At 34.5% G+C, this 14,664-nt stretch overlaps 1 protein-coding gene across 2 annotated transcripts in view; it reads left to right on the top strand.

Annotated features, from left to right (window-relative positions):
- Window positions 1-9,003, top strand: part of LOC121295442 (cohesin subunit SA-2-like) — a 32,719-nt gene extending 23,716 nt beyond the window's left edge. For both annotated transcript variants that reach the window (XM_041220051.1, XM_041220052.1), the window contains exons 18-34: window positions 124-213; window positions 451-654; window positions 1,041-1,111; window positions 1,444-1,531; window positions 1,624-1,704; window positions 2,075-2,167; window positions 2,439-2,613; window positions 2,961-3,100; window positions 3,213-3,314; window positions 3,668-3,816; window positions 4,169-4,297; window positions 4,458-4,660; window positions 4,897-5,128; window positions 5,381-5,491; window positions 5,765-5,891; window positions 6,370-6,447; window positions 6,952-9,003. In XM_041220051.1, the coding sequence (XP_041075985.1) occupies window positions 124-213; window positions 451-654; window positions 1,041-1,111; window positions 1,444-1,531; window positions 1,624-1,704; window positions 2,075-2,167; window positions 2,439-2,613; window positions 2,961-3,100; window positions 3,213-3,314; window positions 3,668-3,816; window positions 4,169-4,297; window positions 4,458-4,660; window positions 4,897-5,128; window positions 5,381-5,491; window positions 5,765-5,891; window positions 6,370-6,447; window positions 6,952-6,975 (2,097 nt within the window). In that variant the 3' untranslated portion in view covers window positions 6,976-9,003. The remainder of the gene's footprint in view (window positions 1-123; window positions 214-450; window positions 655-1,040; window positions 1,112-1,443; window positions 1,532-1,623; window positions 1,705-2,074; window positions 2,168-2,438; window positions 2,614-2,960; window positions 3,101-3,212; window positions 3,315-3,667; window positions 3,817-4,168; window positions 4,298-4,457; window positions 4,661-4,896; window positions 5,129-5,380; window positions 5,492-5,764; window positions 5,892-6,369; window positions 6,448-6,951) is intronic.
- The last annotated feature ends 5,661 nt before the right edge of the window (window positions 9,004-14,664 follow it).

The raw sequence follows: 14,664 nt of genomic DNA, 5'->3' as shown, positions 1-14,664 counted from the left end.
CTCTCTTTTAATCATTGCACAAACCCATATTAAAGTTTTTACTAGCGATCCTTAAATGCTCAAAATTCTTTATAATACTTAACCTTTACTTGTACTTTATAACTCTCAATTGTACTTTTTTAGTATTCTGTAGATGCAGAAAAGGTAACCAACTTGTTACAACTGCCACAGTACTTTGACTTGGAAATCTACACAACAGGCCGGTTAGAAAAGGTATGAGTGTATGTTTTCTCTTTTAATTTAAATATCACCATGTGCTGGATATTCTCAAATGCTGTGCAAATTTCTGAAACTGACCATTTTTGCATTACAACATTTTGTCGTTTTAGCAGCATTTACAGTTTGAATGTTGGAGAAAAAAGTGAATCCCATACAAAAGTATTTGGCTATATTGTTTTAAATTAGCATTAACTATTTATTTATTTTATTTATTTTTATCTGAATTTGTAGCACTTGGATTCTTTGTTACGGCAAATAAGGGAAATTGTTGCGAAGCACACAGATACTGATGTTTTAGAGGCCTGCTCTAAGACCTGCCATGCCCTCTGCAATGAAGAGTTCACAATATTTAACAGGGTGGACATTGCCAGGAGCCAGATGTTGGATGAGCTTGTAGATAAGTTTAACCAACTACTAGAGGACTTCTTGCAGGAGGTATGTATTGCAAACGTTTAATTTTATATTTAAAAACCTTAGTAATGGCTTGCCATCTTAAGCCCCTTTTCGCACTGGCACTCCTACCCGTGTCCTGACCCGGGTTCTGTCTACCCAGGTCACAAGGCCGACAGTTCAATCCAGAGAAGCTTGGATGGAAGCGTCCGTAACAAGCTGCTTCTGGGGCATTGATACACGCGTTATGTATTTGCTTCTGTCATCCAGGTCTACCCTGCTTTATCAAAAGCAGTGAAATTGCATAGCTGACCTGCACAATACCAGGTTCCAACCTGGGGAGAGCATGCCAGTGTGAGGGGTTTTTACATACTTCTAACAAAGGATGAAACAAGGGTCTAAAAAAAAAAAAATGTGTTTTAATTTTACAGGGAGAAGAGCCTGATGAGGACGATGCTTATCAGGTCTTATCTACACTGAAGAGGATCACAGCCTTTCATAAGTGAGTGAAGGATACTTTTAAAAATGACACTACAGTAGTAGCTAGTGTGTTAGCTGACTCTTAGATGACTCTTCGTAGTTCTAATCTTCCCTTTTTGTTTGTGATTAATTCTCTCAGGAGGGTGGTATGAACAGAAATATATTGAATAAGTAAAACAAATTACAACAGTAGGGAAAGATTTTGGGGGGGGGTGTTCATTCACACTTTCGGAATTGTATAATTGTATATACTTTAAATGTGACCCATAACCAATTCAATTTATTCTTTTTGGCATCAGGCAGATTTAATTTTAAATGAATGTATTTTTATGTGTGTTTAATTTATCGTTTCAGTGCCCATGATCTCTCTCGGTGGGATTTGTTTAATAGCAACTACAAGTTACTTAAAACGGGCATTGAAAATGGGGATATGCCAGAACAGGTGTGTACTTCAGATTTTAACAGTGGTTTTATTTTAACAAGGACATTGCTCTGTATGATGGTGCCTCATTGCCTGTTGTTTTTTTCCCCCAGATTGTTATTCATGCACTGCAATGTACCCACTATGTGATCCTGTGGAATCTAGCCAAGATTTCAGAAGGCAGTTCGACAAAGGTCGGGCAACTAATATTTAATCCTACATAGGGGGTTTAAGAGCAACATTATTAAATCCTTAAGTGAATGGCCAGAAGAAAAATGCAGGTATCCTGCTGAGATGAGGTTTGCCTGTGCAGTATAAACTGAAAACACATGTTCTCCATGTTTAAGGCAAAAATAATAAATGAATTTGTTGATTTTATTTTTTTATGTAGTGCACTTGTATCCTCTGACACTTCCATCACCATTATTTAATGTTTTAAGTATAAAACAAAATATAAGTAAGACAGGTTTTACAGTGCCGTTATATGTGCCATTTTGCGGCAGCTAAATACGTGTATGTGTACTGTAATTGAATATGGCCTTTTTCTCATTTCTGTTCCTACAGGATGATATGGTGAAATTGAGGAAACAGATGAGGGCTTTCTGTCAGATCTGCCAGCACTACCTGACCAATGTTAATACAACAGTCAAAGAACAGGTCAGTGACACGAACACTATCCAAAAGCAATGAGGTCCATGGATCCAAAACAATACGCTTTCATACTGATATATAACAATCTTAAACATTTGTTGTTAAACTTGCCATTTAAAAAAAAAAAAAAAAAAAAAAACTCAGTGGCAGTATATTAATGGAAATTATGGTTTATATGATATTTATTTTTTTAAATGAAGGTGACTTGTGGTTTTTACATTGATAAGCACTTGTTTTTATAAAGCACTCCTAACAGCATTTCACATTTGCTTCATAGGCCTTCACTATCCTTTGTGATGTCCTGATGATATTTAGCCATCAGATTGTATCAGGAGGTCGTGAAATCATGGAGCCCTTGGTTTACAATCCAGATTCCTCTTTGCAGTCTGACCTACTTAACTTTATTCTGGATCATGTTTTTATTGATCAGGATGATGACAGTAATAGTACAGGTAAGACCAGCATGCCCTTGCATGTTCAGAATAGAGAAGTGTTTTTCATTCATGCTATAACAGCAGTAATCCAGGGCTTCTCACTCACAACAATCGCAATAAGATTCAATGACTTGGAATAAAGTTAGAACAATGAAGTTGCTCTTGAGAGAAGGTAATTTAGGCAAGCACACAATAGTTCAGAATAGTTAAGCTAGTATTAATGCAATTACTGTTATTGGCCACCAGAGGGAGGGTATTTTACATGGTGACAAGAAAAAAAAAAAAAGGTTTTCATTTCAGGTGAAGTTTAATAAGTTTTATTCGTAATTTTTGAACTTTTTATTTGTTTTTATTTTTTTAACCAGATGGTCAGCAAGATGACGAAGCTGGTAAAATCGAAGCTTTGCACAAAAGACGAAACTTACTTGCAGCTTATTGTAAACTAATAGTTTATAATGTGGTGGAAATTAATACCGGGGCAGACATATTCAAACAGTATATGAGGGTAAGTTATGGATCATTAGTCCTGGTTGCCTATGCTTTGTGTGTGTGTGTGTATGTGTATTTTTTTTTTGTAACCTGTCTTGCACTCATACAATGTTTTTCTTTAACCCTAGTATTACAATGACTATGGAGATATCATCAAAGAAACTATGAGCAAGACGAGACAAATAGACAAAATCCAATGTGCAAAAACCCTCATACTGAGCTTGCAACAGGTAAGAGAATGGTTACACTGCAAAGCAAAGCTATATATATTTTATAAAAGCCTACAATGCTGTTAAACTTGTAAATGTATTGCACACATTCTGTGGCAAGTATAGGAGATATATGTACAAAGTATCTTTTTAAATAGAGGAAGTATTAGTGTGCTTATTATCTACGCTAATGTTTATGTCATTGAGATTCTATTGATGGCTATCAATTTGCCAAGTCATACAAAAAAAGACTGACATTGCTCCATTAAAATCTTGAATGGTTTTACACCTGCGTTTTTAATGCATGTATTTCCTTTAGTCCATATTTCTTTTGACAGGTAACAGCAGTGCATTGTTCTTTGTATTCCCTTTAGCTTTTTAATGAGATGCTCTCAGAGCTTGGCTCTAACTTTGACCGATCATCTTCAGCCTTCTGTGGTATTAAGGAACTTGCTCGACGTTTTTCCTTGACGTTTGGGCTTGATCAAGTCAAAACAAGGGACGCGATTGCTATGTTACATAAGTAAGTCACTGAGAATTCATTATATTTTAACATGGTTAAACTCACATTTGTGTTGAATTCCTTATTAATATAAACTGTAAGTAAAATGTTCTAGAAATGTGTGGCCCAATACAAATTTAAGTTTATTTATGGATTGTTTTGATTTTCATTACTTGCATATCAATGTATTTTATAATAATAAAAACGTTAACTATTTACATTGAAAAAAACCAATGAATTGGCTTTCATTTTGAGATTGTCTGTTAAAATGAATAACTGCTTGTCATACAAATGTTTATTTCCAGTTCAATGTAATCCCGCCACCAAATACTGCAGTGATCAAAGTAAAATTATTTATGTTACTGTGTTTCAGAGACGGCATAGAATTTGCCTTCAAAGAGCCCAGCCCTCATGGTGAAGGGCACACTCCTGTTAATCTTGCCTTCTTAGATATCCTGAGTGAATTTTCCTCCAAACTGCTTCGGCAGGACAAGAAGACAGTGTAAGTACAAATAAACTTGTTTGGTCAGGTGGCTGCTGTTCAGTATTATATCATAGTGTGTGCTTTCTTTCCACAGAATACTTATTCTAAGTATAAAAATGTTTAACCTATGTGTTGTAGCTGTCTTTCCAGGTGTTGAGAATGCTTCTTGTTTTTCCAGGCATGTTTACCTTGAGAAGTTCATGACATTTCAAATGGCGCTACGCAGGGAGGATTGTTGGCTTCCCCTGATTTCCTACAGAAATTCGTTACAGGTTGGGGGAGATGACGATACAATGTCAGTAATCAGTGGAATAAGCAGTCGAGGCTCTGTGAGGAGTAAAAAGACAAAACCAGCCACTGCCAAGCGAAAAGTGGCAGAAGGTAAGCTGCATTTTAAAATCTTCTTATGAATAAAGAACGTCACAGGTGTCTAGCCTGTCAACTATCAGATAGCAGTAGCTTCGAATGTCGGTTTTATATTGTTGTATTAAACCCATTTTATAATAATGACATCACTGTTCATTTTTATTTGACTCCTTTGAGTTGAAGACCATATGAAAGTGCTGTTTTTTTTAATTTATTTTATACACCGACATTAATGCTGAGATGTTTTCTAGCTGAGGAAAGCAGTAGCAGTGATGGGATGTGGATGAATAGGGAACAGTCACTGCAGAGCCCCGTTATGATGCAGACGCCGCACCTTACATCTACGGTGATGAGAGAACCCAAGAGGTTACGGCCAGAAGAAAGTTACATGGGAGTCTACCCCATGCAACCCGAGCAGCAGCAGCAGCAGCAGCAGCAGCAGCAGCAGCAGCACCATCATCCTCAAACTCCTATAGACTACAAGTAAGGGATTTCTGTTTAAGTGATCGTTTACAGGAAAGAACATATCCATATTTTGTTTTTAGCTGTTGCCTTTGTGAGAAAATAAAGTAATTTACCAGTGTAAATATGATGCTCTGTTAGTCTTACATTGCCTACCCACATTTTAAAGTTCTGTGATGCATATAGATCTATATATCTATTAGCGCAGTTCAGAATTTTTTTTTAAAAACATTGTCGATTTTGTAGACTCATTCTGAACAATTCTCCCTTCAGTACCCAGGTTACTTGGATGTTGGCTCAGAGACAGCAAGAAGAAGCAAGACAGCAGCAAGAAAGAGCTGCCATGAATTATGCTAAATTGAGAACAAACCTGCAGCATGCAATGTAAGTGTGTGTGTGTGTGTGTCCTTAACCAAGATAAGCGTTAGAAAAGTACAATCAAACCCCCTACTTTAAACTGACCCATTTTCTCACTGGAGTGTTAAGTGTTTCTAAATGTGGTGTCCCTGCAACAGTTTCATAAAATGATTGCTTTTGTATAGGTGTATTTGTGCAATTCACAAGTTCAGAAGTGTGACCAAGAATGGGTATACAGACTTGGTTAACTGTGGTACCGGGGTCTCATGACTTTTTTTTTTTTGTCTGTCCCTTTCTCAGCCGGCGTGGTACAGGACTAATGGAGGATGATGAAGAGCCAATAGTAGAAGATGTGATGATGTCTTCTGAAGGTCGCATGGAGGATCTCAATGAGGGCATGGATTTTGACACAATGGACATTGATTTGGTGAGAATTACTTTTAAAAGTTCAGAATATATTATAGATTCAGTTTTCTGGCAGACGTACTGTAAAACCAAAATGAACTGTTTGCCATACGGCCTGGAAATTTTGCTTAAGACAAAGTGGCTGTGTGTTCAAGGTGCCTCTACTGAAAGTAACAGGTCGTGGTCAGTCAGTGTGAAGTATCCACTTCTACCACATGATGGAGCTGTATTCATTTGTGAAAAAACAAACAAAAAAAACCATAGAAAATGTGCAAATAAAGTATATGTGAATATTCTGGTCAAGTCTCTTTTCAGTTTTCCACTAGTACTACCACATTGGTTTCAAACAGAATTTATTTTTTTTACTATGTAATTTCAATATTGCTTCAAACTGCCACATATCTGACGCATATGTTTGATTAATTTGAAGATTTCCAGGCTTTTGAAAGTAATTTTTTTTTTTTTTTTGTGTCACCGATTGAACATTTTCTTTTTTTTAGCCGCCATCTAAAAACAGACGAGAGAGAACAGAACTGAAACCTGACTACTTCGACCCTGCTTCCATCATGGAGGATTCTGTAAGTAATGCAGTGATGAAGAGTCATTGCAGGCAGTCCAGCAGACACTCAGAGAAACCCATGCATGAATATCGTGTCTGGTAAAAAGTGCTTTGCTCTCGGGCTCTATTTGATCCTCCGGGTGACTGATTTGAATGTGCATTCAAACAGTTTTCTAATCTCTTCTAAATTACCTGCTTGCTAAAAGCAATTATTTAAAATACATCATCTTTCTGCTTATCAGCTCTCAACATTGTTACTTGTCCCCTTTTTCGTGTGTGAGATATTTCTGAGGTGTGTGTGTGTATATATATATATATATATATATATATATATATATATATATATATATATATATATATATATAATCTGTATGTGCATGTATATTATATATACATTTGATAAATAAATTGCACACACACAAAAAACAAATGTGGTAACGTAGATATTGGATATGTAAAAATAAATAGTCCTAGCATTGCTGAATTTTAAACTATAACTGATTTTTTCTTTTTGTTTTTTTAGGTTCTTGGAGTTTCAATGTTCTAAGAAGATTTGCTGCAGTTTTTTTTTTTTTTTTTGTTTGAGAAATCGAAGCAGTTCTATTACAGTAACCCTCTTGATGCTGTTCTGATTGTTTTTTTTTTTTTCTCCTCTGGAGAATGTTTATTGGACATGCTCTTTGGACGAAGTGCGTTTAGAGGCAATGTTTGCCTGCTGAGGTGATTTGTTAAAACTAAGTTCATAATCGGTGGGTAAGCTTTCCCTAGTTAGTTATGCAGTTGCTCACAATTTACAAAAGCTTCAAGTCTAAATTTTAAATTGGTTATACAAAAAAAAATAATAATTGAGCTTGTTGAATGGCACGTGTGTTTGAAATGAGAGGGGTCACTCGGCAGATTATGAATCGGGTTGCGTTAGTTTTGTGAACAAACGAACGACAAGTTTAAGAACATAAAACAGAAGCCTTTGTTTAGTGTACAGCCCTGTGTAAGAGAAAGCAATCCCATGTAAAGCGTTCATTTATAAATGATTGTAATCAGTAGCAGTAAGTTTTCATTAATTCAGAAACACATTTTTAATTTGTATTTTTAATGATGAAATGATTTAGGAGAGTGATGAAAAGGCTGTAGTCGAACCTCTACATTTCAGTATGCGTTTTTTGTTGAAACATGAAAAAAGATGTGCCAAAGGCTAATCATGTATAGGCATATTCGGAATAATGAGCTCCAGAGCTAAATTCCTGTTGGCACTGCTGTGCCATCACAACAGTGCTGGAAACTAATGAGGATGACTGCTTGTACAAGTAGCCATTTAGCTTACCCAAAGATTAGAACTGTTTGCTTGTCCTTTTTTTTGAGAGACTAATATTAAGGAAGCAAGTTCAAATCCTTCCAGTAGTGCCACTGTATTGTGTCTCTAATAAAAGGAGCTTGGTATAGTATGTTTGCTGAAAATAATTCTCTAAACACAATTATACAGCTTATTAGAGTGTGGGAATAGGTATCCTAAATTTTAAATAAAGTTATATATATATATATATATATATATATAATATATTGGTGCTGATTTTATAATCGCGCAGTTTGTTTAGTTTTTCTTACTTTTAAATTCCAACCTGAAATTCTAAGGTTTCAGAAATATAAGAAAATAAAAACAATATTTAAAAATAAAAGCATGTGTATTCATGCTTTAAAAAAAAAAAAAAAAAAGATTTTTAAATGTGTATTTTATATTGTTTTATCTTTGTCTTTGCAAACAGTTGTCAGGTTTCAATACCGTTTTTGTTTTTGCTATATATGTAAATTAGTTTGGATAACAGATTCATGAAGCTCTCCGTATTCTTTTAAAGTTTTTAATTTCAAATGTCCTTTCACAAACCTTTAAGTCTGTAACATAAAATCTTTAAAATTACTATTTGGAAATGAACTTTTATTCTGCAACGCTTGGGCAGCTAGACACAGCTTAAGTAAACATTAACTTATAGTACTAATGTACTTTTTTTATTTTTTATTATGTCTTGTTTATTGAGGTATATTCTTTATAATCATTCCATGCCTTACTTTGCTTGCAATACAAAACTCCAACTTTCTCTTGCAGAAATCTTCCATGTATCTAAATAAATAGTTATGTTTCAAGGATGTATTTTGGAGCTGTGGTAGCCAAGACCCATAGAAATGAACTAGTGTTATATTAAAACAGAGTAGAAACGTTATCGATACAGCATATGTTTTTGTGTTTTACGTAATTATTTTTCCGTAATAAAATGACTCTTATGCTTTAAGAATACTGCCTAGTTTCAGACCACTGCATTAACAGAACTGCTGAAAGGACTGTACAGTATATATAAATTAAGTGCAAGCTGGTTTTCTTTTTTCTTTCTTTTTTCTATTTTTAAAGGTGTGTTTTATTTGTGTGAGCAGTTCTTTTTAAAGCTGTGTTTTTCAATCGGCTTAAAATGTTTTATATATTTACCTTATCCCGTTGTCCTCCACTTCCTGTCGTCCACTGTACTGTTTCTGATTTGTATTTATGTCTGGAGACAGTAACTTTTTGAATAAAAGTAACCCTTCTGCAGTTGTGATATTAAGTCCCACAAAAGGGCCAGCATCTTTATTTCATTAAAAAAAAAAAAAAAAACATTTATATATATATATATATATATATATATATATATATATATATATATATATATATATATAAAAATCCCTTGCTTAACTACGTGTTGCGTTCTGTATAATTTCATGTATTTTTAGATTCAAATAGAACTTGGGTCCTGCTTTGACAGGGACAGAGAACATGCTGATCGTTTTCTGTCTTAGGTCTTTTTTTTCTTTCTGACCCATCTAATTCTAGACCTTAAGTCTCTACCAATCCATAAGAATGTAAATATTACAAAACAGCCCCCAAAATGTTTAACTGTAATACGAACAAAAAGGAAAATAGTTGCCTATCAAGCTTAAGATGCATTTTGTATTTCAGTTTGTTTAATAAGCAGATGTCTTAGCTTGTATTGGAACTAGAAAACCCGAGGTAAGCTGATTGCTGTAAGCTGAAGTTCTCATTTTAAGCGTACGTGTTCTGGTGAAGGTCCTCATTTTGATATGTTAAAATAAACATATTGAATGTTGGTTTCAATGTAGCAGTCCAGCCTGAGACAGCAACCATGCTGAAGGCTTCTAAAACATCTAGCAACTTTTCAGTTTCCATTTAGAAGCTTGAAATCTCAACAGCCATGGGACCAAACAAAAGTGCAATACTAAAGTAAACTTAAGGGTGGTTTTTTTTTTTTTTTTTTTTGTGTGTGTGTGTGTTTTTTTTTTTTTTTTTTTTTTCCTTTTTATATTGTCCTAAAATATCTGCCACTTGCTTATATTCTGACTTCAAAGGTGTTGTGGTTTGTGTGTCTTGTAAATGTTTGCAGAAGTGTGAAACACCTCCCTGTGTGAACCAACCGCATCTTTGGGGGCAGGATGGTCTGATCGACTATAGGTCGTGTGCTCAGCTATACTCTATTTGCACAAGTACCAATTTAATGCAAAAAATGTTCTAATTTTAAAAAGATATATTAAATTATACATATATTAAATCACTACAGAAGCTGTTGAAAGCCTCATAGTTACTTCAATTTAATGAGTTGTATAACCATAATGTATTTCAGTCTGGTGAACTTGAGGAATACTTGGTTCGCCTGGGGAATTCATGGAAAATTAACCTGTTCTTTAAGGTTGCAATTGTTTCTTATTTGCCTGTGTTAGTAAGTACTCTTTGTGCTACCTACAATTGTTTTATGATGACAAAACATTGGCAGGGAAATGCTTTTTTTTTTCTGCTGTGATGAGTTGAAGGGTCTCAGTATCGCATGATTTCTCAAACCAGGAAGCAAAGAGCAAAATCACCCAGCAAGTTTGACTCGGTGGAAAACAAATATACATGTACTTGCACTGGCTCAGTTTTCCACCACAGTTTCTCAGTTATTTTTTGTCTGACATAGATGATGCAAATGTTCTTCATCTACAGATTGCACATGCTGACTAAGCTGCAAATATGTGTGCTGCAAAACTAGTACAGATTTTATCAATATTTCTATTTCGAGTAAAACCGTGCATTTACTGGAAGTTTATTGTAGTTTGTTATTACACCTGTATTCGATTTACTGAATACACTCTTAAATGTCTGATGTACGACAGGACAACATCTCAAACAATTACATTGATTTCAACAAGCTTAAAATAAAAATAAATATCCCAGTGCCTTTCTGCTTTATTTCTGAGGCATTTAATTTGTGTAGGTGAAAATCTGAATAAAATAAATAAAAAGATAGTGCACTGCCTATTCTTCAGTGCGTCCTATAATGGTCTGCTGTATGGGACAAAATAAATAAATAAAACACTAGATATGGCTTCATTCTAAATACTGCCAAAGTTTTGCATCACCTGCAGTTGTAGGATTCAGATATAATTGATATCTTATCTAGCATCATGTAAATCTACCTCAAGCAGTAATAGTATAGTACTATTTCATGTTACATTTCAAATGTCACATTTTTAAATCAGTTTTTCGTTAAGTATATGGAAAACTACAAAGCGGTATGTAATTCAATATGTTAACGCAACACTATTTGGCAGGTTTCATTGGACATAGTTAATTATATAGGGTGATGCAAAACTTTTTTGTCCGTAGATGTACAAAATAAAATTAATCTAAGAGTTCACACCTAAGTGTTCTGTGGAGTCTCTGACTGAAACATTTCCACCCCACCTGGAGTCAAAGAACACAAAACACCAGGAGGTTACTGGTTGTCAGTTGCAGCCGTTTATCACTTAACCCACATCCGAAGAAACGAGTGATTAGACCGTGCTGCTGGAGTGCCTCGTCTGTGCAGCAAGTTCACATTAAAGGAAGCTTTGTAGTTAAAACGTTTACAGAGCTTCATAGGCAGCTCAGACACTACAGTGGATCCTCAAATTGCTATTTTCTTTCTTTTTTTTCTTTAAAGACCCCTTGCTCACTACTTGGCATTAATATCTGCCGAATTATTTATTTTTTTTGTACCTATTGTAGCTTCCTGAATTTAAAATAAAAATGTGATACTTTGACCTTTTGACTTCACCGGCACACTTGTCAGTAATTCCAAAATTCTGGTTTTATTACAGCGATTTTATTTTCTGTGCTGTATAAATAACAGCATCTACAGCGAACACATGTCAATAAGTAATGACATAAATAAAAAATTCAGACAAACAAATGACTTTGTTTTAAGCTGGAGAAAAGCTGTTAAGCAGTAATACAGACAAAACTCTTAATAAACGAAAGTATCATTGCTTGCATAATAGCATTAACCATCATAATAATAAGCCTAACAATCTCCTATTTAAACTTGTATGCCATGTTGTTGATACGTACCAGTTTTGATGTTTTATTTTAAATGCAATAAAAAATGCTTTGTTTCAGGTTTCATTAACAATATTATAATTGCAATGTAACAGTGATACTAAATGGCATACATACTGAGATCTCAAATTGTGTTTATAATGGGACCTTCCATACAACTTAACAATAGATGCGCTGTGTCAGAATAATATGTTAACCATTGCCATTGATCACAAAGTTTTAACTATCGAGTTATTAAAATAACATTTTGAAAATGTAGTAATAATTTGAGTCCGGGAGCCTCGCGCCGCCTTCCACAGCAGCAAGCTCGCGTGTGTCTGCTGACTGCCGGAGTCGTGAGGAAGGTACAATGTATATTCTGCTAGCTATAGTTACCAGCATTATTACAAATGTGGAAACAGGAAACAAAACATTAGACTTGATTCATTCTGTGATCACTGAGCTGCTTTCATCTGACTACTGCTAATAATAATGTGTACAGTGTATGTACAACATGTAATTTGAAAGCTACACTTCCAATTATGATTTGACTTTGAATAGAAATTTGTTTGGACTTTATTATTAATGCTCTCTAGTCTGTGATTACACAATATGGTTCACTGAGATCCAAAAGGTGGCTCTTTTGATTTAGAGGGAGCTAGAATATCCAGTTTAAGACTGGTATTTAGTCTGCTAAACTAAATCAGTGTGGGGTTAGTCTGCTGTGCTCGCATTGTGTTCAGTGCGATATTCTTCTGGTTCTTTTAGGAGTCTGCTTGCCATGTTTAAGGACACACACATGCAGTTCTGACTTCAGGACCGATTGGGTTAATAATATATATATAGAACCATTCACCCACATTTGATGTTACTTTGCGCGGAGACTGGGGAGCTATTTTACATACAATATTGTGCAGGATGCTGACACCTAAACAGTAGTGCCTGTTTAGGAAGTATTGTCAAACATTTTGTTTCAGCAGTAACAATTCATTGAAAGTGGTGGTAGTACAGTAGTAGGGAGTATGAAAGTTTATAATGGGATGGCATGCGATACATCCAATCTTTACTGTTTACAATAAGAAACTGCAGAAGTCGACCCTGTCAGAAGATGAATTATTTCTGCTTTCCAGCTTCAGATTCCACAGCTCCACTCCCCAGAAAAAAACCCACCAGCCCCCAAAAATCAAACTCTGCTTAGCAACTCAGTATAATTTAACAGTGTGATTTGTCCAGTCACTCTGTCATTGCAGATTACCACAGTAAGTACATTGTAACTGTGCATAATAAGTGTAATTAATGCAGTGTTACCAAAACTAGAAGTGTGGTTTTGATACAAGAAAACCTCTCTGAAGTGTCTTTCAGTAATACCATCAGCAGTTGTCTATTTAAACAAAACATTTGTTTGCAATATATCTCAAAACGGAACCAATTAATGAATGCTTTTATATATATATATATATATATATATATATATATATATATATATATATATATATATATATATATATATATATATATATTAGTGTTATAGTTGTTTGAGATGATGAAACAATACACCACTTTTTTAAAGTTTTAAATTAAACAAAAAGTCGTGAGGGCCAATTAGAGCTCATTGTTGCCATCCAGGTAGACGGTCCTTCCCACCCAATACAAAAGCATCTAATTTAGATACATCTTCACTAATTAGACACCTTTTGAACACCTTCCCAGGATGGAGACGGAATGATTATAAAAAGATTATACAATTGGGAAGACATGTTTTTATAATAATATAATTTTAAGGGTTTGCTAAACCACAGCAGAGCAATATCCTGTTTTAGTCTTGTAAGTATAACCTGCAAGTGTAGGTGATATGATTGAAAATAATAAACTGTACGCTTGCTCCAAACTTTGATGTTCAATAGGGCGGTGGAAATGGGCCTCTTAGTAAAAAGCTTAATGTTACTGTTGCTTTGGTAACAGGTCATTGCACATGAGGGTGAGCAAACCAAACGGTGACATTTCACAAAGCGTAGAAGAACACTTTCGTGAGGCAATATATTGTTTTAAAAATTGTTTTGCATGTCAAAGCCAAGCCACCCAGAACTCCCTTTCTCAAAGCCAGACATACTGTACCTGCACCCACACACTAATGAGCTTGCAGATTCCGTTAGGGCATCACACTTTCCTCCTGACAGCAAAGCAGCCTTGAGAGATCAGTTTCCATGCCGTAGTTCATGTCATGTTTTTGTTTGATATGTATGACTTTTATTAATATTCTACAGAAATTTTAATCCAGGCATGTTTTTAGATGGAAATCAAATAATCGTGCGTTTTTGTTTAGGTTTTGGCAATATTTTTATTGTACAATTTTGTTTATTTTAAGGTAATTTTTCCAGTATTTTACATTGTCTTGAATTACTGTTTATTACCATAGTAGTTACTTGGTAGATATACGTGAATTTACACATACAGTAATTGCAGTTTTATTAGGCATTGTTACAATGTTCTTAATGTGCCCATTTTTTGCACAATAGAACCCTAACCCTTTTCTGTGTAAAAAGATTTAACTTGTGTTTATGACATATAACATAAACAGATGTGTATATTCAAATGTGGAAAACAGAGATTGTTATCAAGTAATCTGGATGTCGTTTTAAAGTAATCTGTTCCATTAGCAATGTATTTTGCTTACATGACCAATGGTTTTCTACAGGGTCCATTTTGATTATATATATATATATATATATATATATATATATATATATATATATATATATATATATAATATATAATAAATCTCTGATGCATTTACAATGAAATGGAAAAGTGAGCTGTGGTTTAAAAAACAAAAAAAAAAGGATTGACGTGACATCCTGTGTTTTT

The sequence above is a fragment of the Polyodon spathula genome, chromosome 20 (genome assembly GCF_017654505.1).
Source record: "Polyodon spathula isolate WHYD16114869_AA chromosome 20, ASM1765450v1, whole genome shotgun sequence".
In the NCBI taxonomy this organism is placed as follows: Eukaryota; Metazoa; Chordata; class Actinopteri; order Acipenseriformes; family Polyodontidae; genus Polyodon; species Polyodon spathula.
Note: the sequence above shows the minus strand (reverse complement) of the source record. Positions and strands in the feature narration are given on the sequence as shown.